Source organism: Gossypium raimondii, chromosome 5 (assembly GCF_025698545.1).
Source record: "Gossypium raimondii isolate GPD5lz chromosome 5, ASM2569854v1, whole genome shotgun sequence".
Taxonomy (NCBI): Eukaryota; Viridiplantae; Streptophyta; class Magnoliopsida; order Malvales; family Malvaceae; genus Gossypium; species Gossypium raimondii.
The window spans coordinates 8,781,553-8,809,230 of NC_068569.1; the positions used below are offsets into that span (position 1 = coordinate 8,781,553).

The 27,678-nt window shown below is 34.2% G+C and overlaps 2 protein-coding genes across 4 annotated transcripts; both read left to right on the top strand.

Moving 5' to 3' along the window:
* Positions 1 to 731: 731 nt before the first annotated feature.
* LOC105769640 (protein YIP4b) lies at positions 732 to 3,649 on the top strand. Its single transcript, XM_012590410.2, has 3 exons — positions 732 to 1,484; positions 2,926 to 3,000; positions 3,200 to 3,649. Exons 1-3 carry the CDS (start codon positions 972 to 974, stop codon positions 3,458 to 3,460), a joined length of 849 nt encoding a protein of 282 aa, XP_012445864.1. The 5' UTR covers positions 732 to 971; the 3' UTR covers positions 3,461 to 3,649.
* A 2,041-nt stretch (positions 3,650 to 5,690) lies between these two features.
* Positions 5,691 to 26,591, top strand: LOC105768860 (calcium-transporting ATPase 9, plasma membrane-type). 3 transcript variants are annotated; one of them, XM_012589085.2, is made up of 33 exons: positions 5,691 to 6,401; positions 9,382 to 9,498; positions 9,582 to 9,621; positions 10,448 to 10,557; positions 10,647 to 10,778; positions 10,879 to 10,968; positions 11,682 to 11,751; positions 11,891 to 11,961; positions 12,051 to 12,134; positions 12,214 to 12,291; positions 12,367 to 12,438; positions 13,214 to 13,297; positions 13,380 to 13,462; positions 13,547 to 13,655; positions 15,090 to 15,145; positions 15,305 to 15,347; positions 15,450 to 15,533; positions 16,289 to 16,426; positions 16,819 to 16,884; positions 16,966 to 17,064; positions 18,809 to 18,919; positions 19,757 to 19,924; positions 21,100 to 21,159; positions 21,412 to 21,576; positions 21,695 to 21,811; positions 22,237 to 22,335; positions 22,464 to 22,601; positions 23,492 to 23,592; positions 24,807 to 24,852; positions 25,025 to 25,162; positions 25,691 to 25,798; positions 25,897 to 25,988; positions 26,272 to 26,591. In XM_012589085.2, the coding sequence occupies exons 1-33, from the start codon at positions 6,234 to 6,236 to the stop codon at positions 26,375 to 26,377; spliced, it is 3,243 nt and encodes a 1,080-aa protein (XP_012444539.1). In that variant the 5' UTR covers positions 5,691 to 6,233; the 3' UTR covers positions 26,378 to 26,591. The 3 variants fall into 3 exon arrangements, with proteins under 3 accessions (XP_012444539.1, XP_012444536.1, XP_012444540.1); XM_012589082.2 differs by having other exon boundaries at positions 5,692 to 6,401; positions 10,442 to 10,557; XM_012589086.2 differs by lacking the exons at positions 5,691 to 6,401; positions 9,382 to 9,498; positions 9,582 to 9,621 and having other exon boundaries at positions 10,442 to 10,552.
* Positions 26,592 to 27,678: the final 1,087 nt, after the last annotated feature.

The window sequence follows — 27,678 nt, forward strand, 5'->3', positions numbered from 1 at the left end:
ATATTTTATGTATAAAATTACACAAAATTAAAATTTATGTATAATATTACACATTGAACAAATGTTTATGAGCAGTTTTGAGATTTATCCTTAAAAGATAAATAAAGTCAATTTTAAAATTTATGATTTAAAAATATTATTTATTATATTATAGAATTAATGTTTTGAATTTCTTTATAGTTATATAGATTCAACAACGCACTGAAGCATTATAAAATTGTAAACAATTTGATAACTTGACCTACTACTAGCAAAATAGGTCATGGCTCACAATAAGCTATTATTAAGGAGCTCACACTAGAACCTTTATACTTTGTTAGTTAATTAGTCTTAAGCATGTCTTAACAAGGGTTTAGGATGCCATGTGCTTAATCAGACAAAAATTTGATGTGCATCTGTCCAAACTCTACAAATTTATATAGTTTATACCATTTGTTTTGTATGTTTTTTTTTTTATAATTTTGTTGTTATGTTTTTAAATTTTTTCTAATTGATTGGATGTAATGATAAAATATATTGTATTCTTAAAAGAAGAACTCATATTCAAATATTGAAGAAAACATTATTAGAAAAGAAAACTACCAACCTCAAACATAAATAGTAAAATAAATATATTAATTTTTTTTTAATGTTTATTATATTCATGTTATTTTTAGGATACCACTTCCAACTAATTGTAATATTAAGTAACACTGACATTTCTACGTTTTCAGTCGTACTCCTTCCACGTTTATTCGATCTCGGCATGTAGGTAGCGTCAACTCCCAAACGGCGGCGTTTTGGGAAATCAGCTGCGAGACAACAAACAAAAAACTTGACAAGAAAAACGAGAGAAAGAAAATCAAACTAATGAAATACACACTCTTTCTCAGTCTTTAATTAATTCCTCTTCCGCCTGACTCAGATCAGATCCGTTTTCTATCCACAAACAAAGAAGCAAATTCGTTTCTTTGTTTCAAGAAAACAAAGAAATGTCAAATTCGCATAGCGATACGATACCTCTTCACCCCTCGTCCCAATCGGACATCGACGAGATCGAGAATCTAATCAATGCCAGCGTCCAATCCGGTCCAGCCACTGTCCTCCCGGCCCGCCCTCCAAGCCCACCTCGGGCCTCCATCCCGGTCTCTTCTTCCCCCTTCATCCAGTCCAAAATCCCTCCTCCGCCTCCGCAGTCTTCATCATCGTCCAATCATAAGGTGCCGTCTGTCCCTGCTGCCCCTCCTCCTCCTCCCCCCGTCGGTAACTCTAGCAGCATCGTGGCCACCGGGTTCGGTCCTCCGCCCAACACCCTAACGGAGCCTGTTTGGGACACCGTGAAAAGAGATCTGTCCAGGATCGTTAGCAACTTGAAGTTGGTGGTGTTTCCGAATCCCTACAGAGAAGATCCTGGAAAGGCGTTGAGAGATTGGGATCTGTGGGGTCCTTTCTTCTTCATTGTCTTCTTGGGACTCACGCTTTCGTGGTCTGCCTCCGTTAAAAAGGTTTTGCTCTCACATTTGACTTCGATTTACTTTCCTTTTTTCTTCCTGCGTTTATTAAGTTGTGATTAATTGATTTGATGGACATCTAACTAATTCTGGCAGTTATCTTTAAAATCTAATAAACTTGTTGTGGATCTTGCAAAAAAGAGTATTGCATATCATGTTAATTTAAGTTAAATTGCAGACAAGGGGAAATTAGTTTTATCTTGAAACCTTCTGATTGTCTTCTATTTGCTTATCACTTAAAAGTCCTTAGGAGTTATAAGTAAATGACGATACAGATAGCGAACAAATCTCTAAAATGCAACACTCTGTTCTATAATAACTGTTTTACCCTAAAGTAGCATTGTGCACTTTGTTTTTCGAATATTTGTAATTATTTTTTCATAGAACAAAAAAGTCGGTTGAATGGATCAAATTTACCCCTTTCATGGATGGATCAAGGACGCTATTTCTTATGAAGGATTCAGATCTATGCGTATTTTTCCTATTGGAATTAGATAAGGATTCTTTATGTAGATAGATCTTCACCATAATTTATTTTTCCCCTTTCATTAACTTGGACTTTTCTTTCTAAAATTTATCTCCATTATTTGATCTATGTAGTAGACTGCTTATCTAAGAAGAAGGCTTAGTTTGTAATTACTGTTATATTTGATAGCTTTCCTATGGGTTGTGTTTTGAAGGTTTATTCAACTCTAGGCTTGAACTAAAGTTGTACTTCTTAAGATTTGGATCTAGGGCCAATATATAGTTTTATGCCTCTTTCCAGTAGGTTGTATATTGTTATTCTGAGCTGGTCTTATTATTTTTGTAATATCTGTTCTTTCTTAAGTTTAGTTATCTTGGAATGCCATTCTCCGTTGATCATTACCTCTCCTTCAAAATTATAGATTTTAAATGAGTTTTGGCACTCTCCCATCATGGACTAGGAGCTAGATGATTTGGATACTTTGTCCTTAAGATGCAAGGTTCTGACGCAATTGAAGTTCTCATTCCATTTAGAGATGGAAATGATCCAGAACATTCACTGATAAAAATTGAAATCAATCTAGCGAAAATTGAAGATAGTTTGAGGTGCTGCATTGTCTATTTGTAAATATCTTTGGATGTATGATGATATTGCTTTTATTTTAAAGAGATATCATCTGATTGTATTTTGTGATTACCGGCAGTCTTGCATAACCTTGTATTATATTTGTGATTTCTCCTCCTGCAATCTTGCCTTTTCTTTTCTACTTTCTAGTCTTTTAATTTGACAACGATATTCTTGTACATCTTTCTGTGATGCATATTTTCACCGTATAAGAGGCATCTCTTGTACTTAGGCCCTTCGTTTTCTCTGCTATATTATTAACCTATATTTTGTTTCTTATATAAATTATCATGGTTTTTTTTGTTAGTCAGTACTAACTTTTTCTCCTCTTAAAAAATGTTCCAGTCTGAGGTATTTGCTGTCGCATTTGCACTGCTTGCAGCTGGTGCTATAATCTTGACATTGAATGTTCTACTACTGGTAACGGCCTTTCTCCTTTAGAGAGTAAATTTTGACTTTGTGCGAGCTTTTGAAATCTAGTCAATGTTATATCTGGTTTGGGAATTCCCATTTAACTTATGATTGAATGCCACTATTTTGAAATTTTGGTTTAAAATGCTGTGCATAGATGTTAAGTGAATGATTTGTGCTGAAGTTTGTTTGCTTGGTATTTTTTCAGGGTGGGCATATCATTTTCTTCCAGAGTCTGAGTCTTCTTGGTTATTGTTTATTCCCTCTGGATATAGGAGCCCTTATCTGTTTGTTGAAGGACAATGTGATAATCAAAATGATTGTGGTTAGTGTGACATTGGCTTGGAGCTCATGGGCAGCCTATCCTTTCATGAGTTCAGCTGTGAATCCAAGGAGAAAAGCACTTGCACTCTATCCTGTTTTTCTTATGTATGTATCGGTTGGTTTTCTCATCATTGCCATTAATTGAAGTTCTTCCCCTATAAGGGTTCGAAAACAGTTACAGAAACTTATATGGAGTAACATAGTAATGTCATGTGGATGTGGTTACTGTATTTTTTTTGGACTTGACACAATGTCTTGGAATGCTCAGTTGCCAAATATGATATACTGTCTGTATCAAATCCTTTTTTTGTTCTACGTCGTCTTAATTTCTCCATTTCTTTTGGTAGAGTGATGATTTAATGGCTCAGGCTGCAATGGGGGGCATATTAGGTATTTGAGCTTGTTTTGTTTTATGATTTTTCGCTTCACCTCTGCATGCATGTCTGAAGTATTTGATGTACCAAAGTTCACACTTCATTGCCTTCGAAATAAAGTAGGAATATCTAGTAAGATTTATTTTCATTTGACAATGAATGGCAATGGGCTTTTTCTGTGTGGATGTTGTTGATCATGCTTACTACTAGAGGTTATCGGGGCCTTACGTCATCTTCGGGAGTCTGGGTTGTTTATTTAATGGAGGTGCCATGCTACTTGAACAGGTGAGTTAGTCTAGCAAATACCACTATTTTCGGTTTTGGATCTTCCAAATCATTCCCGCAGGAGATCCGGACCCATTTTTTTCTGATCCTTCGATAAAAAGATTCATTTTCTTCATAAAAAATAGGAGGTAGAGCCGATAAAGATTTCTTTTTCGATTCATCCATGGAGTTGAATACCTCATTCAAGAATTGTTTTTGATTCAATCTGTAGGAATCAATAGAAAAGGCAAATCCCTTATAACACACTAGATCCGGCTCGGTTATTGATAGAGTGAATAGATTTGTCATTTCTTGAAATTTTTTTTCTGATTCAAAATCGTGGTGTAACGTGTATCCCTTTCTGTTTTAGTCATGGAATAGATGAAATAAATCAAAAAAATAGATTTATATTCAAGATTGAAATCTTATTGGAACTACCCAGTTCATCCCATATTTAATCCTCTCTCCGCATCTCCTCTTTAAATAGTTGGCCTGCCTTATTTTTCTTTTTGTGCCCTTTTGTCATCGTGTGGACACCTGCTTCGTTCACATAGCGTGATGGTTAAACATGTAAGGGGATTGTTTTGCATTTTTTAAAGTGTGCAAAAGTTTATGACAAACAAAAACTGAAAAAATCAAAATAAGATAGAAAATAAAGATAACTTCATTGCGTAAGTAGTATTAAAATATATTAACGATTATTTGCAGTTTTTTTATCATGTTTTCATAAAATATATTAGAAGTGATAAAATTGACGTTTATTCGTTTTTCTATTTTGAAGTTTTTTTATTTTATATATAAAATTTGAATTTTTTGAATATTTTAAGAATTTTTAAATTTCTTTTCCATTTATAGATTTTATATAATTTATTAGAACATCTTTAAAATTTTAAGAAATTCTTATTGAAAACTTATAAAAGCTTTTTTTTGTGGTTGTACGTATATTTTAATTTTATTATAAACAAATCTTATTAAAATTTGAAGATTTATTCATATAATTTTGAATTTTAAAATTTTTAGAATTTTAAGAAAAAATATATTGAAATTTTGAAAAAATATTTTTATTATTTTATGTATCTATTGTTTATTTCTTAGAAATTTTGAAGAGTTTTAAATTTTTTTATAAATCCTTTTTATATTTTTAAAATTATTTATTGTTTTAAAGTTATGTGTTAATATTGCATACATAATAAAGTAGTGTCACGATATCAATAAAATACTCATCAATTATCACATCATTATTTGATGCAAATTTTAATAAAGCCATTAAAATTTAATAAAATTTATTTCACTTGACTTAAAATAGAAGGTTGATGATCAAATTTTCTTAAATTGAAAAATAAAAATTAAATTAAGGTATAAAAGCCTTATTATACATTATATAAAACACAAAAATAAGATTCTACTCAACTTTGTAATTCACAATGAAGAAAAAAATACATAGACATCTACGTAATTGATGAAGGAAGTCAATGTCAGTGTATTACTTTCAAACATTAACATCACTAGCACGAAAATAGGTTTGTATAAGTCATAGAATATGTGATATTACTATGTTAATTTGATTCTTTTAAAATTTAAAAGAAAAAATTATACCCACTATGCATATTTACAGTATTATTAAAATTGGGTTTGGCGTTAGTGAAGTCCTACCTCAACTCGGAAGCTTCCTAGAAACTTTCGCAAATTTGTTTGGAATTAGTTAGAAGAAAGAGAGTAGTTTTGATAAGTTAGGGTGGGATGGGTTGGGTGGTTGAACTGTTGATAGTAAATATTATCCCATAATGGGAGAATTCCACCATTCCCTTACTGTCGTTTTATTTCATCAGATAAGCAGCGATCCAGATTTCTCTCCAAATAATCTAACCGTCTTTGATATTTATTTAGACGTAAACTAAATTCAAAACAAAAATGTTATGCCGATGCTGCTGCTGCTTTACCCTCCGGAATCTGCGATTGGCTAAGCATTTAGAGTTAGGGATTTTTTTGCTATTACCAATTAACAATATCCTCCGCACTTTCTGGGAATTCCAGTACTAATAACTATATCTTTATCAATACCAATATCGCTCTCCCGTTTCTTCTTCTTCTAGTTTGAGAGTTCAAAAGTGAATAAAATTATTTGTAAAGATTTCGCTGTGATTCTGAGTTTTGGCGCTTCTAGGTGGTCCGCTGCCTCCTTTTAAGGTGATTGTGCCGCTGTTTTATGCGGGTTAGCCTTCTCCCTTGCGACAGTTGTTCTCTCTGTTTTTCTGCTGAACTAGGATCTCCATCAGCAATATGAGCGGCTTTTCTTCCGGCGATGGTCGCCTCCAAGACTTGGAGGCCGGCCCTTCTAAGGACAATAATGACCTCAACACTAACCTTGACCCTGATGCTGACACCTCTGATCCCTTCGACATTGATCAAACCAAGAATGCTACCCCCCAGACCCTCAAGCGCTGGAGGGTAATCCTTCTTTTAACCTTTTTTCTTTTCTCACTATCTGTTTGCTCCTCTCATTGTAATGGGTTGGAAAAAGAGTGATTTATATAGGGATTTAGTGGTAATATAATGAATTTCCATTTCAATTCTATGTGTGACCTATTATGTTTCTTTTTCTATTTTTTATTCACCGCAATGGACGTGGGAGGTTGCTCAGTGATGGATAACATTTTTAATGCAAGCTTGGAATGACATCATTTCATATTTCCATCTCTTAAGCTGAATGCTTGCATGGGTTAACATCAGAATAGAGTATGCATTACGTCTGGCGTGTGTCTCTTGTATGAAACTTTTACTTAAGGTTGCCGTGCCACCATGTTTTATTTATATGACAGCCGGAATGAACTGAATCATGGGTAAAACATCAGCTTCTTTCTTGTTATCATGTTGCATTCAATCAGTGTACTGAGCAAGCAATTAAGGATGCTGTATGATCAATCTGAAAAGTGGTTGCTTTACAATTAAGTCTCAATTTCTGTATGATTGCTATCTTATTTATTCAAAGAGAGCATGATGCCCTGCTACAAAGTTCAGCATCCTGCAAACCATTGCAGCAAACAGTTCTCAACAAATTTACATCAACTGACCATCAACTGACAGCAAGGATACAACTGACTACTGAAGGGAAAAAAAATCATTAATTTTTCTGCTAATTTATCTTCTGCCAACTCCATTTTTAGAGTAGAGGCTTATTAGTAGGCTTAGTTTCACAATTTTCCAGGCAATTAAGCTTGAGCTGGATAACCTATTCTAAGCATGCCATTGAACCATTAAGAGACTGAGGAGCCTTCCCATGACATTTTCTGCTTCTTTCCTGTATGTAGTGGCCAAGTAGCTTTACAATTAGGATGCTATTTTACATTAACTTCATTCTCTTCCTTTTCGGAATGAGGTTGTAAATTTATGTTTGTTTCTTTTGTGGTGCATTTTTAGAACTAAAGGTATTAAAAAATATGTTGTTTTTGAGTGTTTGGAGTTTTCTGAGAAGATTTTAAGTTATTATATCCTTACAAAAACTGATGGTGGAAATTGAAAACTTGGTGTTGCGAGGTCTCTTTTTCATTTAGGTACTTGATGAGCTCAGCGCATGCATTGTAGAAATAAAATCAGAAGACTGCATTTTACTGTTTTAGGTTTGCATGTCTAGCAGCTAAGCTAATATTGAATTTTTTTTTTTGAATGGGACAAGCAACGCATCCTTGCTATTTTATTTCTTTCTTTAAGAGTTATTGATCAAGACAATGGTCTCTGTAGCTTTGTTAGTTCTGTAAAAGATAACTAGCAGCTCAGAGAACACTTTAACTCAGAGAGAGTGAAATGCACCTGAAAAAGTACTAGTATGGTAAGAACGGGTAAAGACACAATGCATCTCTTACGAAGTCAAAGAATCCCATGTACCCTATTATACTTCGGAATAGGCAGGCTTGAGAGATGGTGTTATCATTGAAGGCTGTATGCTACGAGCAAGAAGCATCTTAGTTTATTGTAGGTGACCTATCTTTAATTGCTCAGGAACGTCTCAACAAGTTGTGTGTTAAGAGGTCCAGGAATTAAGTTCTCATTGTCAATGTTGCTTCATGAGTTTGTCCTTATCATCAAGTCAATGCTCTCCAATAGTTTAGCAACCTTGGGCAATATTAGTTGTGACCACTTATTGCTAACCTCTTGTGTGGGAAGAGAATGGTTCCTGACTTGTGATAGACTGTTACTCTTAATACTGCACAAGTGATTGACAAACGAAACATATCTAGCCTGCAAAAGGATGGTGTTTAACTTGATCGTATTTTCATTGTACAAGGCAAATACATTGAATTCCCTATTCATTGAAGTGGCTATTGTTTGTTTGAATTGTTTGGTTGACATTACTAAGTACACTCCTACTTTTATAGTTAAGTTAGAATCAATGATTGTTGCGAAAGAACAATCCTCTTTATTAAACCATTGAAGTTTTTTCCTGATTATCTTTCTTATCCTTACAAGTGTTGTTGTTTGTTAAAAAATGCAAGGAACTACTTTGTTGGTTGTTCTTTGTCACATTGAGATTTTTTTAATGGGGTATTATTTTTATATTTATATGGTTTGAGTTTGGGTACTTTTTGGTTTGTTGAGGACCCTTGAATGGGTGACATATCTTGGGTGACATATCTTTTACTTACAATGAAGGTTTTCTTGAGTAGTTTTTTTTATATAATATTGTGGTTGTGTTCCCTAGAAATTTTGAATGCTTAGCCTCATATTCCCAAGAAAGTGTAATGGCTTCCTTCAGATTAGCTGGTATGATTATAGAAAGTTAGAGACATTTTTTTGGGTTCAATATAAAGTTAGAGACTTAGAGTATGTGCGAATGCCCTGTGTGATATTCTCCTTTTAAATCTTCAACAACCATTTTCATTGAGCATGTCATTGACCTTAACAAATATTTTATAAGAAGCTTGAAAGTACTTTGTAGACTTTGTACTTGCAAATTGAGGTACTAACTTGCTTGAAAATTGTGTTTTCTCGTATTATTGTTATTGTAAATTGACCCGATTTTATGAACTAGTGGTTGGATTTTGAGCAACATGATGGGTGATAGTACTCTCACATCTGATAAATTCTGCCTTAACCTTGTTAGGATTTTAACCTGGGGACATAAAAATTGAAGTCTCAAGTTGTAATTGTTGTGTTGTTCCTTGCAGATGACCTTTTGGTTATCATACATCTTCTTGGGAACTTGTTAGATGGAGCATATGGGCATTTTTTCTTAAAAAGTTCATGCCTTTATAAACAAGTGTTTCTAACTTCATATAGTTATTATTATTATTTGCATTGTGCCATGTTAAATTCATGGTTTCCTTTTTTTCGGTATGCACTAATAGTTGTCCATATTAGTCTTTGCATAGGATGAGGAGTTGGGGACTCTTATTTTTCTTGGAGCTTTGACTAGTTCTTTTTTCCTTTACAGCAAGCGGCACTTGTGCTGAACGCTTCTCGTCGATTTCGGTATACTCTGGACCTAAGAAAACAAGAAGAAAAAGAGCAAAGAAAGAGGATGATTAGAGCTCATGCACAAGTCATAAGAGTAATGTTATATATTTTATATGAAATTTCACTTGGATACTTTTGTCCCAGTAAAGTCTGACTAATGTCTGCATGTTGCTGCAGGCAGCATTGCTTTTCAAATTGGCTGGGGAAAAGGGAATTGGTATGCTTCTTTGCAGTATTCCTTAGCTCCAAGTTTTCTCATAGTTCTATATCTGAGGGCTTTCTTTGTCTAAGTTCTCAATTCAATTTCTAGTTTTGGTAAATAGTAGAAATATAGTAGTGACTTTGCTGTTTAGCTTGCATTGTTGGAAAGTGCTGGGAGGAACACAGGTATGGTATAGTGTATAGGATGGAAGAATCCTTCACAAGAAATCATTGCTCAAGTTGTTAGAAGTCAATTATGGCTTGACTTAATGTGGATTCCTTGTTGACTGATGTACAATTGAATCTAGCTTGAGCTCAAGTGATGATGAATGAGTTGGGGCATGTTCAAGTCTTTTTATCTTTTCTTTTTTTGAGTTGTTTGCAAGCCTAATCAAACTTTTGATTTCATGTTTTCCACATAATATGCATATATGTAAAAAGCACTAATACTTCCCTTCTTTTCCAAACCCAAGTTATCTTTCCATTTTTAACTTTAATACTACTGCAATTTTTTATATTTCAAATTTCATTTTCATGATATATTTTGTATTTTTTTTTAAAGAGCCATGGAATATTAAATTTATGAGAAGCATTTTGTAGAGGATTTGCAAAAAAGTGATAGGGTGTGCTGGTAGATGGCGGAAAGGAAGATGAGAGCAGACCCTAAAGTAGAGTGTAGTGGCACATGGTGGTTAGTAAGGTGAAGGAAGAGTGGAGTGGCCAGGTTGAGTAGGGTAGAACAAGGTTGAGGAGAGAATTAAGAGAATTTTAGAGAGAGTTTTCTGTTATGCATTATTCCACCTAAATTTTTTATATTCATGTGTTTGTGCTATTAGTGTCAGGTACCCCAGTTACACTGCCAGGTGCTGCTGGTGATTTTGCAGTTGGACTAGAACGACTTGCTTTGATGACCCGGGATCATAAATTATCTGCTCTTCAACAATATGGTGGGGTAAGTTACCTGTTAATGTAATTTTATCATTTTACTTGGTGTTTCTTTTATGGTTAATTGATGTGATTCATGGTGGATTCCTTCATCAGGTTAAGGGGTTGTCTGATCTGTTGAAAACAAATTTAGAGACGGGAATTTACGGGGATGAGGTTGATTTGTTAAACCGCAAGACTGCATTTGGATCAAATACATATCCACGGAAAAAGGGACGGAGTTTCTGGGTATATTATTTGCTTCTTAGTCCTTATTTATTAGTTTTAAAATTCTACCATTATGGTTGAATTTTTGCTTGCTGGTAGTGATACCTATGCTGTTTTGCAGAGGTTCCTTTGGGAGGCATGGCAAGATTTAACCCTTATCATATTGATTGTAGCTGCTTCTGTGTCTTTGGGGTTGGGAATAAAGACAGAGGTTCAACTTTTCTTTTTACTATTGTATTTACTAATGTTTGTATCTTGGATAGTGGTTTCTTTGCTAGGGTGTTAATGCTCCCCTTCTTTATATGGGTTTGAAAGTTTTAACTATTGTGCTTTTTGGCATGAGTTGACACTTTGTTTATATGCTATGATTGCACAAAGAAGTTAATGTAAAGGCAGTAGAAGTGCTAATATATTTATGGTATGGATGATTAGGTGAAGCAGAATTTGTAATTTGTAATTTTAATTTTTTTATTATCATATCCTAGATCAACTTAACTTGATGTGAATGAATTGCAGGTTCTGAATTTTCCACATTTGCAATTTTACATTTCACAAGATATGAAGCATCGTGATATTTGTCTAAAGCATGTATTGATTCTATGGTTTTTAAAAATCACTTTGGCATGCGGATATCATTAGATGTTCTTCTGGTGTGTATTTATTCCTATTTGACAGGCCCTGAAGTGAAGAAATCTATTTTACTCAAATGAATTATGAAATGTGATACATACGTTTCTTACACTTGGAATCTATTATTCTGTTTACTTTTTATTCCTCTGCTTATTGCCTTTTGTTAGTCACCTATGTCTACTTTGCATTTTCTTTGTTTCTCTCTTTCTTAGATTTTCTTTTGTTTTTCTTACTGGTACTTATCGTCTTTTTTCCCCTTATTTATTTGATTGTTTTAATTGACATTCTTTCTAGGGTTTGAAAGAAGGATGGTATGACGGGGGTAGCATTTTCTTAGCTGTTTTGCTTGTTATAGTTGTTACAGGTATAAAATCTGACCAATGTTCAAAAATAAAATGATTCCCTTCTGAGTTAAATAACGTTGGTGCTTTTAAAAGCAAGGTGATTGTTTTTAGTGCAGGATAATTCCTTTCTAACTTTTTTGTCTTTTACTTATTTACTAGCTACTAGTGATTATCGTCAATCTCTTCAGTTTCAAAATCTTAATGAGGAAAAGCGAAACATCCAATTAGAGGTGTGTGTTGTTGCAGTATGATGGCATCCATTTCAATTTACTTTCAATTTTGTTTATTCTTAACTTTTCTGTTTTGAATATCCCCTCAGGTTGTGAGAGGTGGTAGAATTGTGAAGGTTTCAATATATGATGTTGTTGTTGGTGATGTTGTGCCTTTGAAAATAGGTGATCAGGTGGGTCATTCAGTTGTTTCTTCAGGGTGTTGATATTGATATGCACTCGCACTAAATAATAGTTGGATGCTTTGTTTAGGTCCCGGCTGATGGAGTCTTAGTTAACGGCCATTCTCTAGCGATTGATGAATCTAGCATGACTGGAGAAAGCAAGATTGTAAGTTGCTTGTTTTGGTGATACATTTATCTATAACTCAGCTTTCATTGTTTTTAACCATAAGTTTTCTTGTAGGTTTATAAGGATAAAAATGAACCATTTTTGATGTCTGGCTGCAAAGTAGCAGATGGTGTAGGTACCATGCTGGTAAGCTATACCTCGCTCTTTTTCTTTTCCTTTTTTTGCCCTCCTCCGTGTTCTTCAGCTCTTGTTATGCATTTTGATGTTCACTTGTAACTTATTAGTTCTGCATTATGCTGTTTGCTATGTGCACTTAACTTTTTACTCTTCCTTTTGGTATGGATTTTGTGAAGAAACAGTAGGAATGGGTATGTGCTTTTGTTTTGGCATTGCCCCTTTGCATTTCTAATTGTTGCTTGTTCTGTGTACTATATAGTAGTGGGTTTCGTATAGGCTAGTTTCTGATTTGAGCTAATGGTAGTTTGCATCTTTTAACTCATATTATCTTTTATGTTTCAGTTCATTATCTGATATGATTATTGTACAGATATGTAGTTTGAGAAATATTTAATTGCTTTATGACTGCCAACTAATTTTGATTGTTTGTGCATGTTACTACACTTTTTGTTGGTTTGAAAAAAAAATGTTGATTTGCCAACAACATTTACTAGGTTTATGGTATGAAGTGCAGCATGCTATTTTTATTTGGTGAGGAATAGAAACTTTTCTTTAGTATCTGATTTCGTATACTTTGGCATGTGGCACTTGATGGCCCGTGTCTTTATCCCTTTAGTAGGGAGTTTGTCTTGAGAAGAGATAGGCTCTTAGGTAGATTGTGACCTTTGTCATCACTTCCTTCAATGTATATTTGATCTTTCCTTAGAATTTTTTTTATTATAACCTGGTTTTTACCTTTTTGTTTTCAAACCATTTAAAATCTTCTTTCTCAAATCATTTGTAGGTGACCGGTGTTGGAATCAATACTGAGTGGGGATTGTTAATGGCCAGTATCTCAGAGGACACTGGTGAAGAGACCCCCTTGCAGGTTTCACCTTAATGTGCCTTAACAGTGCCTCTTTCCAGTTAGTAAGCTGCATCCTGAGCATATTATGCATCACACACTGCAGGTACGCCTGAATGGAGTTGCAACTTTTATAGGCATAGTTGGGCTTTCTGTAGCTGTTTCTGTGCTTGTTGTTCTTTTGGCAAGGTATGTAAGAATCTGTAAATTTCTACTTTCATGCTAGTTGAATTGGATTTCATCTAATGTGTTGCTATTTGATTGGTTGTCTAGATACTTCACTGGACATACAGAAGATCCAGATGGAACTAAACAATTCATCAAAGGGCGCACTAATTTTGATGATGCATTTAATGATGTTGTTAAAATTTTTACAATTGCAGTAAGTACACTGTAGTCCCTTAGGTCATGTGTGGTTGGAGGGGGAATCAGATAGTAATTATTAAGAATAGACTGGAATACATCTACACTATTACATGATGGGAATAAAACCTAGTATTGTGTTATCTTACCTTCCTGAAAATGAGGATTTTGATCTTATATTTCTGTTTGGTTTTGTTATAAACTTTTACATTTCCGCATGCAATTATCTAGTTGAAAATAGTGATAGTTTGTCTAGTTGGAATAGTACCAATAAATATGCAATAATAATCCAAAAAGAGAGACTATTTAACTCTTTAGTAAAATGACCACAGTTCTTTTATATATATATTAGTTTTCCTTCTGTTCCACCCCCCAGTTTTTTCTTTTGTCTTCCTTTAGTGGCTGATGCATTAATTTGGCGCTGCATCGGGTTAGATCTGCCCCTGGCATGCCTTAACAGTGCATCACAGGCCGCAGCTAGGTATGTCTGACAGTTCAGCATTGTGGTGCTGCAAGGGCCCGATTTGGCTGCTGGCTGCCTGATATGCCCTCATATTGTGCCTTTGTGGTGTTGCGATTGACATGTCATGGCACTAGAGTGCCTTTTAGGTGTGCTGCTACAGATAGAAATGTACATGGCCTTTGCTGCTTGGTGTTCAATTGCAAGCTGCAACAGTGGACAACCATATTTGGCAATGATGTGTGTGTGTGTGTGTGTTTTAATTCTCTGGCCAATAGTGGTTGGTAGGATTAGCACCACTGCTGTTGTTTTTATCTCCATACTATATTACTAAACATTCAAAAATAATTTTAAGATTAAAGTTGTCCACAAAATAGTGTTTCTATTCATAATGGGTTAGGAATAGCTAATACAATATTGGACTGGGGAATGGTATTTCAAATTTGACCATATGACTAGAATTATAATAGCTGTGAAGTGAACCAAAAAATAGGAAAGACTGTTCCATTTGAAATAGCACTAGAATGGAATAGCTATTCCTAGAGGTATCAAAATGAACCCAAATCCCAAAATCCAGCCCAAAAAAGTCGAAACCCGATTTGACCAAAAATATCAAAGACCTGAACCGCGAAAACCTGAACCAAACAAGCTTGAAAAAACCAAAACTTGAAATGATTTGAACCCAAATTCTACCTTAACTCAAAATGCATGCTGAAATAATTACAGCTTGTATAAAATATAAAACTAGCCTGACTAGCCCTTACTTGATCTCTGCCTAAACCGGATAATTAGAATCCAAAATAACCTGAACTTCGAAAGGACCTGAACCTGAAACAACTTGAATCCCAAAATGATCTGAATGAGAAAATGTGCAAACCTGCTCAACCAACATGTTTTCCAGCTCTTGCTATTCTCATGGAACAAAAATGATGTTAAAATTTTTATTCTTATTTAAAAGTAAGTCCAAGATTTCCTAACTATGGAGTTGTCCAGGTTACAATTGTCGTTGTTGCTGTGCCTGAAGGGCTCCCTTTGGCTGTTACCTTGACGTAAGTTTAAGTAGCAGCTTTTTAGTTAGTGATCCCGGCTCAGTGAGTCCTTTCTTGTTCCTGCTACTCTAACAATTAAATTCCTTCTGTTGAAAGCACTTTCCTGTACTTTTCCTTCTCACAGTTTTATGGTTTTGTTCTTTACTTGAACTTTTACAGTTTGGCATACTCAATGCGAAAGATGATGGCAGATAAAGCTTTGGCAAGCTCATAATTCTACTTTCTAAATGTTTTACTTCCATGGTTGCTTCTGTATCGAAGTTTTTTGGTTATAGCTTTTTTATCTAACAGACGTGATTTACAGGTGCGTCGGCTTTCAGCATGTGAAACCATGGGCTCCGCAACAACAATTTGCAGTGATAAGACTGGAACATTGACTTTGAATGAGGTTAATTCTATATTAAAGAGCATGGATGCTTCTAAATTTGATTATACTGGGTAACTTTTATGTGGATAGCTATTCTCTTATGAGTAGAAACTGATCCTCTGTAATCTACTTGCCTTTTGTTTTCACTACTATGGTTATGCACTTTCCACGTTCACACTTGATAGATGGGGAAATGCTTCAGTATGTTTGGTTCTTTCTGTTAGGAAGAGATTTACGGGAGGAAAGTTGCGATGTAAAAATACTCAACACAGTTCTTGCTTTCTAGTAAATGAAAGAGAATTAGGGTTTATATAATCTTAGGTGTTGTTTGATAAAGTAAGTGTTGAAAATTAAGTACTGAATTTAAGTTATATCATTTGTTTGGTATATTACTTAAAATTAAGTACTGAATGTAATTGGATTGTTTGATAAATAATAATTTTAAAAAGAATTTAAAGGTAAAATGTCTAAAGGATAATGTTAAAAGAATAAAAATAATTGAAAAATTCCACATTAAGTGATAAGTAGTTCTCTATCCACTCATTATTTTCAACCCTTTTCATTGTAAAATTCTATCAATTGTTTTTCAGTTTGGATTATCAAAAAGCTTAAAAATTAAATCATTGAAAATATTAATTTCAGCTGATTTAATTTTTCCAATGACTTATCAAAAAGCTTTAGTGTTTAATATTCTTCTCTAGTTCAGGTTACAGTTTCTATATTTTAATTTAGTTGTTTGAAGGCATTAGATATCAGACTGATTAATTGTATAACAGATGACTGTTGTTGAAGCTTTTGTTGGGAAAAAGAAGATAAATCCACCTTCTGATTCTTCCCAGCTGCCTGCATCAGTTGTATCTCTATTGAACGAAGGAGTTGCACAGAATAGCACTGGGAATGTTTTTGTGCCAAAGGTAAGAAAGATTAGTTCTGTTTTTAATTCATCTAATAATTTATGCTAAGGTCAAAAGGTAAATAACTGCTCATGCATAAATTAGTGTTCCTATAGAATATTTGTGTGTGATTTTTGAATGAGGTCTAAGTAATTGTTTTTGTGTTAGTAGGAATCATTTTTCTTCCTGTTACATCACATAGTTTCCTAATGGAAATGTGCTTTGTTTTGGGTTTTGTTTTTGTTTTTGTATTTTCCCTGTACTTCTTAATTCGAGTGATTAGATTGCCTTGCTTAGTTCATATTTTCTCAAGTATCTAGATTTTCCACCGCTTTTTACTTATTGGTTCTGCAGGTTACCTTTGTTATGCTCATAAGTCAGGAAATCTCATTAAATTGCGTTTATCTTTCCAGGATGGGGGCAATATTGAGATTTCTGGATCTCCCACAGAAAAGGCTATACTTTCTTGGGCTGTAAAGGTACCCCTATAACTTGTTTCAATCATCTACTTTAGATTTACTTTTGTTTGTACATACTAATCATTAAAAATTGTTTTGTAGCTTGGAATGAAATTTGATATTATCCGATCAGATTCCAAAATCCTTCATGTCTTCCCTTTCAACTCAGAGAAAAAGCGAGGAGGTGTTGCATTACAAGGGGTAGTGGCTTCTGTCTCATTTTTTGATGCATTTTGATTTTGTTGTTTGCACTATAATGGAAAGTTTTAAAATGAAATTACAGAAAGTAAGTAAACTAATTACATTCTTTGTTCATGGCTAAAGCACTAATGACCTTCCAAAACAATTGATGATTTCTATCTAGGAAATATTGATACAATTGTGCATGATTATTCTGCTAGCATTTGATGCATATTTGAGCACTTCGACAGAAGCATCTTGGTTATTTCCCCAGTTTAATTTTTTTTGTTAGGAAGATGAAATTGGTCAAACTTTTGACTGACAAGTTTTCTAAGCATGAATTTCAATAAGCAGATTTTCCTGCTTACATATCAGTTTTGGGTTTCAAACATATCTAACAGAATTTTGGCCTCTTTTTAACTTTGGCTCTTATGATGTGAATTCTGATCACCAATTGAATTGATGTTGACTTGCACGAGTTATATCATTGTTAGCTTCATTTTCAAAATTTAATTAATCTAAAGCAGTCATCAAGTTATGTAGAGTGATAGATTTTAATTTCACTTTATATTTCATTAGATGCTGGTGAATTTGAATTCTGATGGCAGTTTGTCTGCTATATGAATTCATATCACTATTAACTGCACCAAGTCAACTTTCATCGGATCTTGTGAAGTGACAACATTTTCATTTCAATTTATAGTTGAAGTTGTTAGTGTATTATTGGACTGTCTTAAGGACATGAATGTTATCTGTTGCCCAGAACTTCTTGATTGGGTTATGCAGGCTTGTCCTTTGTTGTATTTGGCTGGTAGATTGGGAAAGGAGTTGGCTAAACCTTGGTTGCTTTATTATCTACATTTTGTGAGTTAGCTCAGTGGAGGAAGAGGGAGGAAAAGAGGAGAAATAAGGGGGGCAAAGAGGAGAGAGAGATTCTTATGAGGGATATTAATCTGCCATCCCCTACTTCTAACCATGTTGGTCAGAGCTGGTGCAGTTTTCCCCTACCATGCAGATAAAGGCAGAAGCCAGTTATGGCTCACTTGCCTGCTGGAATAACATAGGGATATAGAATAAAAGAATAAAAAGAAAAATGTTTTAACGGCTTTGTGTTTTTATGAAGAAGAAAAAATTAAAAGAAAATTGGAAAAATAGGTTTAACAGGTTTTGGCTTTTGGGAAGAGAAGTACCGCCGTTGTGTGAGAAAAAAATTTGGGGTGGATAACCTTTTATTTTTTGGTTAAAGTAAAAAAAAAATGAAAATAAATATGAAAAGCTTTAGTACTCTGGCCTGATTCTGATTTCCCTCTTTTCCCTTTATTATTTTTTTAAAATTATCTTTTGATATTTTCTTATCAGATGCTAATAATTTTTATTGATTTTTGTTTGTTAACAATGCAAATGTCTTTGCTTCCCACAACGAAATGTGATGGCTTTCCAGGCAGTGATTATTCAGCCTATGTATATGGATTTCTTAGGTGACCTGAAGTTTTGGCCTAGGAAAACAGTGATTTCTTAGCTGCTCTAAGTATATAACTGCCCTATGTACAATGATGCTTCCTTGCTCAGGTGTTTTTACTTGATGGTTATTTGTTGAAGTGTCCAGGTTCATGTGCTTTCTTGTAGAATTTAGTTAAGGTGATGCAGAACATTAAAAGAAAGCTTTCTTGCCCAACATTTTGAAGTTTCTGGATTATTGAAAACAATTTATGAATTTATACAAAGCCTTTTACTTGCGAATTTGTTTCTATTCTCTTTATGGCAGGCTGATTCTGAAGTTCGCATACATTGGAAGGGAGCAGCTGAGATAGTTTTAACCTCATGTTCTGGGTACATTGATTCAAATGGTTGCCTGCAGTCCATCAACGAAGACAAGGTTTGTGATGATGTATATTCAGGCACACATAAGCATGCACGCATGCTCTAGAAAGATTTCCTAAATTTTATACACATTTTTTATATGATACACACTTAGCCTCCAGCATTAGCTTTTAGCAACTTTACCATATTTATGCGGACTCGTTGCTGTATTGATGGTTATGTGATGATATGCAGATTGATTATTGTTTTACGAAAACCATGTGTAAACCCATTACAAAGTAATGGTTAATTACAAACTAAACCTTGTCAAAAATACATTAGTAAACAAAGGTTGTCTCTTACCAATAAATAAATTGCTTAGTCCATAAGAACTAAGAAGTCTATAATACTATTTAGACCTAGGTTTTGGGTCAGGCAAATCTGGGTAAAGTTAATTCGGGTCTTAGAATTTCAGGTCATTGAGATTCAGGTCGTTTTTGGGTTTGAGGCCGGGTCTTTTGGGTCCCACATTATGGATTCAGGTCATTTTGGGTTTTGGTCCAGATTCAGGCCATTTCTAGTTCATGCCATTTTGCATTTAGGTTGTTCTAGATTCAAGCCGTTCCTGGACCTGTTGACTCTTTATGGTCAAATTAAGTTTGGGTTCGGATTGGTCGAGTCTAGTTTTCGGGTTCAAGTAAGAAATATACCAGAAATCAAGTTTTTCATGCTGCTGCTTATTGATACCAATTTATTTGCTAATTGATATGTTCAACTAACAGCATTGCATATTTTGGTTATCTGTGTTTTGAGAACATCATGCAAGGCATCAATTGCCTCTAATCACAAACAATGGGCCATCACTCAATGTCAGTGGATGCTTCAATTTTCATGTTCAACTGCCTTTTTGCAGGAATTTTTTAAGGCTGCTATTGATGAGATGGCTGTAAATAGCTTGCGTTGTGTAGCCCTTGCATATAGATTATGTGAAAAGGAAAAAGTTCCCACTGATGAAGAGGGCTTTAATGGATGGATCTTACCTGAAGATAACCTCGTTTTACTTGCTATTGTGGGTATAAAGGTACACTTATTTTTTTAGTTATGGTAGGAATTATCTACTTTTACCAAAATAGTATCTGCAGAACTGGTTACTTGTCAATTAGCGGCCTGTCTATCTTTTATCTGACTTTATCTTTTGTAATCTATAAATGAATTTATGCCTAGCATCTCTGAATGGAAATGCAAAGCTTTTTGTCAAAGATGGAAACGACTCCTCTTTCCCCTTTAACTGCAACAATTTTTTTATGATAAATCACTAAACAAAGTATTGCATGCAGGGGCGTCTAAGTAGATCTGTTGTTAGAAACCAAATTACTCATTGAATTTTAGTTGGGTAATTAATTCTGACAAAAGAAAAACCAGAATAATTTGACAATGAACTATTAATCTTTATTCCATGGCATTTTCCCTGTTATTTCCCCCACTTTTTAACTTTGGTAGTGTCATTCTTTTTGTGCATGTCGGGATTTTGGAGTGTCATTTTTACTCATCTTGCTATGTTTTTTTGTGCCTCATTATTATTGCATCTTCTATCTTCTAATTATTGAATATATTCCTGTCAGTAAATGTTAGTGCTTAAAGAAATTCATTGTTCATACTTCTGTCAGTGCAAAGAAGTTACTGACCCATCGATTGTTTTATACTGATAAGAAATAAAATCTTGCATCTATTAAGAAAAGGTGGATTTCCTTATACATTTAGTAGCGTTTGCAAGGACTTGTGATGTACTTGAGGTGCAAGGGACACACAAAAAAATTCTTACAAGTGAAGGCGCAATATTTATATTTGTTGTCTGCGTGTGTATAATAAAATAAGCTCAAGATATATAATTCTGTTGATAAACTTTAAAGGTTGATCCACTTTTGTCCTAAAAAACATGCAAATTTACCTCTTCTTTTTTTTGGCTAACATGCACCATTTCTTACGTTCCAAGTTTCTTGTTGTATACTCAAATGAGTTTGATATGTCCTTCTTGTCTGCTATCAAAGGTAAAGTTAAAGTTAAATAAAAGATTGAGTATAAAATAAATGTGAGAGAACTTCACTTAGTCGAGCTTATAAAGAAGCATGCACCTGATAAAATGCAATCAACCTGAAAGGGGTCTGAGATACTTCTGTTCTTCAGTGCTAAGGCAGCACCTCGCATCACCAAGGCATAAACTGCCTTTTCTTTATCTAATATAGTTTTCACTTGCAGGATCCTTGTCGTCCAGGTGTCAAAGATGCTGTGAAAATATGCATGGATGCTGGTGTTAAGGTGATTTGATGCTTATTAAGATTAGCATCAAAATTTATCATACCCTCGATTCCCAGCAATGCTACTTATATCAAGTTAATATGTTGAATGCCCAAGCTTTCTGCCTCCTTTAATTTTTAATTACTATAGTTTTGAACTAATGCTTAGTATTTGTTGCAAATGATACTAAGTTTTTGGAGAACTACATGGATACCTATATAATAGTTATTAAACCACCTGAAAGTCACTAATTGGAACCAATTGAATCTCTAGGTACGTATGGTCACTGGAGATAATATCCAAACAGCAAAAGCAATAGCTTTAGAGTGTGGAATACTCAGTTCTGCTGAAGATGCTACTGAGCCTACCATTATTGAAGGAAGGGTTTTCCGAGAGTTATCTGATAAAGAAAGAGAACAAATTGCCAAGAAAATAACGGTATCTTTTGGCTATAATTTCCTGATTATATTTCCTTCAGATCCTGATAACTTTTCTCAAGCTAAGCTACATAGTCTATTCAAACATGAAAATGTGGTTAATTGGGAGTGTTCCGTAGGTAATGGGGAGATCTTCTCCAAGCGACAAGCTTTTGCTTGTTCAAGCCTTACGTAAGGGAGGGGATGTTGTGGCCGTGACTGGAGATGGTACTAATGATGCTCCTGCACTTCATGAGGTTTGTTTTTTAGGTTAAATTTGTGAGAATTTTTTTCCCTTGTAATGATGATGCTTTATGATGTATCTTGTATGTGTTAAGCACTGGCTTAGTATCCATATGTATCTCGGTATACTTGCATATCCTCTTTCATATTCATTTTGAAATGCCAAATTTTATGCCTTTCCACACTATTTTGAACCTTCACCAATTTATTAATGCAAAATATTGTCTGATTGCCTGTCATCAAACATTGAAAACAGTTCTGTTGCATACAACCAGCTATGTGAACCATCATGGATCAATACTCTTCCATTTAAACAGCTTTGTCCCTAAATCTAGTGAACCCTTGCTTTGTCTCTGGTACTGCATGGTGACCGCACCATGTTTTTCATACCTTAATTTGCTTATCTCCCCTTTTTTCGCATTTTCTATCTGTATTTTAGGCAGATATAGGTCTGTCTATGGGTATTCAGGGGACTGAAGTTGCAAAAGAAAGTTCAGATATCATTATATTGGATGATAATTTTGCTTCAGTTGTGAAGGTTAGTGGATGCATGCTTTCTTATAGATATTATTATTTCCTCTGTTCCTGTATCCTATTGCTGAATTTGAGGAAAGGCTTATATCAAATTTTCATTAATTGAAGCTCAATGTTGTGTCCTTAATTTAGGTTGTTCGCTGGGGTCGTTCTGTCTATGCCAATATTCAGAAGTTTATACAATTCCAGCTTACAGTTAATGTTGCAGCTCTTGTAATCAATGTTGTGGCAGCGATATCCTCCGGTGATGTTCCTTTAAATTCAGTGCAGGTACAGCTCTTCTTCACCCATTCAATGTCCCTACATCTCTTCTGAATTAATTTGACTATACTCAAAAGGTTAGACCTTAATGATAGTTATCTTGTTTTTGCAAAAAATTAAAAATAAAAATGGCTAAAATACCCTAATTTACTCCAACCTCTTATGAGATTCAGTTTTCTGGTTAACAGCCCGATGATGGTTGAAATCCTTTACATATTAGTACCATAGTATCATCATAGATAGTACAAATACTCTATATGGGTTTGTCATTTGCATCCTTGATGGTGCATGTTTCTGGATGGGTTGGGTCCATAGTTACCAGGAACGCGATACATCTAGGTTTCTGTATTGGGAAAGGGAAAAGAGTATTCTATTTAGCTAATTTTGTTGTACTAAAGTTAGTTGGTGGCTATTTTGTGTAGCGATATGCAGCAAAACATTTCTCAGGTTGCATATACTTTTGATGATTATATGCAATTTTTTAAGAAATAAATTATTTTAATTTAATTAAGGTATTGAAGTGGGATAGAAGTGGTTTGTCCTTTTAAAAATTTAATGAGCTTTTCTTTTTCTCTTAGCTTGTAAATAGGCTTTTCAAGTATCAACTCATAATTGGTTTTATCATGTTCTAAAGATGGGCATTACAGTTTAAAAGCCTGATTGGGCTGTTCACTGAACTTTTTCCTTCTGTATCTGTCTGTATGTGTCGATGAAACTTCAAAGTTAGTGGAATGTGTATGCTGAATAGAATCCAGACTTTCTATTGTTTCTCTTGTGATACAGAAAGTTGAAAAAACTACCGGTAGGATGCGTTACTATAATTTAGTCAACCTAAGGAGCTAAGTAGATTAAATCTTTGTGATGAGCAAAGTTTGAAAATTTGAATTCTCTTGGTACAGTTACTATGGGTTAACCTGATCATGGATACTCTTGGAGCACTTGCATTGGCTACTGAACCACCAACAGACAACCTTATGCATAGGTCACCAGTTGGCCGAAGGTTTGAACTCCCTTGCTCATGTCAATTTCCATTGTGTACTTTGGTTTTTAGAACTCTAATTTTATAGCAACACTTTTTCTAAAATTGATACGGCAACCATCTATCAAATTAATTATTAAAATTCATATTTCTCTATTTAGAAGGGTAAAATACTACAGTTTTCTGGTTCTTACAAATAACTTGATCTTCTTCTGAGAAAATATACCAACGTTTTTGGGGAATTTTCCAATTCGGTTTATCTTTGAAACATGACCATGTTTGTCATTCTAAGGCTTCAATGAATGTACAATTATACTTCGTAGTTCTTCTCATTTCTTGGATTATCCGATGTGAAAGAAACCAAGTTTCTGCCTGTCACAGAATGTGACTGATTTAAGAGAGACTACAGTATGAGAAAAGATAAGAGAAAGATGGATTTCTTGGGTTGGTAGTGCTATTTTTGGGTTTTACAGCAGATTTCTTATACTATAACCCTTTAATTCTCGAGCACTGGTTTTCTCCAAGGGAAGAATGATGCAGAATGCTAAGAAACTAATTATGGGATTAGTTGAGATTTTATTTTCATACTCTTGTTATATTTATGAAGATTAATTACAATATTTTGTAGATCTAGGATACATTTAGTATTTTACATTTAATTAGGGTTTATTATCTGTGTTTTCTTTTCAAGTCAAGTTTATTTTTGGTTTTCTTGAGTTTGAACTCAAGTTTATTATCTTCTGTTTTCTTGAGTTCAAATTAAGATTATTGACCTGGAGTCCAAGTTGAGGGTCTATACAAACTAGTGTGCTTGAGGGCATAGACATGCTCGGAATTTCAGCTTACTATCATCCTTGGCTGTGGCTCCAAAGGAACCCTAGGTGTGATACAAAGCCTCTTCTTCGTTGTGTGATGTAATCAAGGAATCCTGAGTTATCTAATTTTTATTCTTTCTCAAGAAAAAAAGGTTATGATTTAACTTAATATCCTATCCCCTAAGATGTCCTGCATCAGGATATTTGTCTGAGCTTGTTGAAGAATAAATCAGGGTTGAAGAGAGTTCAGTGGGGAGAAAGGGAAGGCTTGTAGAGTCGCCTTGCTTTTAAACGTCTTTCACTGTTACTGGTCGCTCTTTTCAACATGTTTACTCTTTCTAACTCGTCTAACAACCATGATCTGGATTTACTCTTTCAAGCTTGTCTTTGGGTGTTTAATATATTTGTTTGATTTCTCAGGGAACCTCTAATTACAAACATCATGTGGAGGAACTTACTCCTACAGGTACATGTTTCTTGGGCCCTCACAATATGACTAATTATGTTCTCCTGTTACCTCTTCACATGTCATAGTTGCAAGTTTATTAAATTGAGAGAGTTGTTGACTCAGACCTCAGTCTGGAAATGTAGCTTTGCAGTTTCATGTTCTTTTATCATCTTTTAACACGTTATTTCAGGCTTCGTATCAAGTTACTGTCCTCCTTGTGCTCAACTTCATGGGCTTGACCATTCTTCATTTGAAGGATGACCATGACAGGGAACATGCTTATGACGTGAAGAATACTTTGATATTCAATGCATTTGTCATGTGTCAGGTAAGTACTTGTTGACTTGGGTCAGTTTTTCGATTTGCTGGTATTAGTTTTGAGGTTAATTACTCATTTGGTGCCCAAGCTATTGTTAAATTATTAATTTGTTACCTAAGGGTTTAGAAAATCGCAAATAGGTACTCAATCTTTGCTCCTATTTATCAATTTGCCCACGAGAATAATACCATTAGTCAAATGGATGACATGCCTAAAATCAAATAAAAAACATGCCATGTCTAAAACCACATCAACGTGCTGCTTTTTGCAATTCTATTGGATATTTTGGACACATCGTCTATTTGAATAATTTGGTTAGCATTATTGGTGGAAAGATTCAAGCACTTGGTTTCAAATTTTTAAACTTTTTAAGTACTAAATTGAGAATTTGACTATAGTTCAAGTACTAAATGTGCTGGTAACCCTTGATTATTTTATGTTCGAGACGTCTACAACTCTACATTAATGCTGAAGCATATCTATCTGAATCAGATTTGCAACTAGTGTAATAAACTTAAATACTGTTCCAAATCACAGATATTCAATGAGTTTAATGCTAGAAAGCCGGAAGAAATCAACTGCTTCAAAGGAGTGACTAAAAACTACCTCTTTATGGGAATAATTGGATTTACATTTGTTCTTCAGGTGATCAATCATCTTATCCTTTTTTTCCCTGTTTGTAGTGATCTTTTATGCTCAGTATATACGTGTGAATGGTGATACTAATTCCAAGCCTGTCTTAGATAATCATAATTGAGTTCCTTGGAAAGTTTACCAAAACGGTTAGACTTAATTGGAAGCTATGGCTTGTATCCCTTGGCATTGGCATCATCAGGTAAGCTCTTTTTCTTCTTGTCAATTTGAGTTATCTGAATACACCTTGATATAATGTGGGAATATCCACATTACTCTATATTTTGCTCATGCTAATTAACGTGAGTTGAGATTAGACAAATCTAAGTTGTTTTGTCATTGATTAAACGGTTCATTCAAGAATGGTTTTAAATTTGAAGTAGCTACTAGTTTTTGAGCATGGAACGTTCACTAAACTAAAACAAAAATAAATAAATAAAACCCTTTTCATTGATGACTGCTATCGTTGTTATTATGTGTTGAAGCTGGCCTCTGGCAATTGTTGGAAAGCTGATTCCGGTTCCTAAGACTCCTGTCTCTGGGTACTTCACCAAGGCATTTCGACGATGCAGGACAGATCGAAATGCATGAACATGTTTTTGTCTATTTGTTCCCCACAAAAGAATAATAGTATATTAATAATTAGACTTGTAAAGCTTTTGCAGTTTTTATGATGTATATAAGATTAGGGTTGTGAAAGCCCCAAGGCAGTGGCAGTGAATTATGAAACAGTCGCTCGCCTCTGTGAGCTTAAGCCAATCATTTTTAAAATGTTCATTTAGTGATTTCGGTTTTTATCTTACAAGCTGACTGTATGATTTATTTAGACTTTAATCGCCTAACAATTATAGTATTTTTTTTATCAGGGGAAATGACTATGTTTAATAAAATATGGAGGACAAAATCACTTATTTTTACTGTTTGTAATTAATGTTTTTTGATAATTCAAGCATTTTGGAAAATAGATGGTCAGTTTTGTTATGATCCATCCACATCAAGCATCAAGGAATATTCAAATTTTGATTCCTATCATCCTGATAAAATAATTCTATTCTTTTTATATTTCAGCAACAATACTAGGGCGCCCGTAAGGGTTTGCAATTCTTGTAACAGCAATGATTAGTTTTAAGTTTATAAAATTAAGCTCCTTTCACTTTCATTCTAGTCCTTCCACATTCATACATGACCTTAATTATATCTCTTCCTTTTTTATTCTTACACATTCAATTCCCTCACACCTAAGTGTCGTGATCGAATTTAATTTGCTAGGCTATTCCATGAATGCATTATTCAGAATTGCTTTCTCTGGATATTCACGTCTTTCTAGTTTTGTCCTCACGTATTTTAACTCATATCCTCAAATACAAAAGATAGTACTCTATAAAATAAACATTAATTGTTCTAATTAAGGTTATTTGAATTGGATCGGATTGATTTACCGAAAATCGATTGGGGTACCGATTTGGAGAAGGGTGTTGAACTAATTGACCTGAGAATCGGTGCTTATCGGTACAATTACCAGTCTAGTGCTGAAAACTTTGATTCTAATACATTCATTTATGTATTATTACAACATGGTTCATAGATTAGGTTAGGTTATGATAGTAAAATAGCCTCATATATATTTTAAATAATTCATTATACAATCTCTTATTTTTCAACCCTAATTTTAGGGTTTTATTGGTTCTATCACTTACTCCGTTTCAATCGATTCGAAAGGTTGTAGGTCGAAGATCCGACACTTGGTAAAACTCATGTTTGGCTGCTTCAACGTTCAAACAAGGTTGTTGGACCAACTATGACTCAAAAACAGTGTGATTTGTTAATAAACCATTTCTTAAAAATGACCAGAGCCCAATCTCTTACAACCTAAAATACCAAAAAAGGAAATC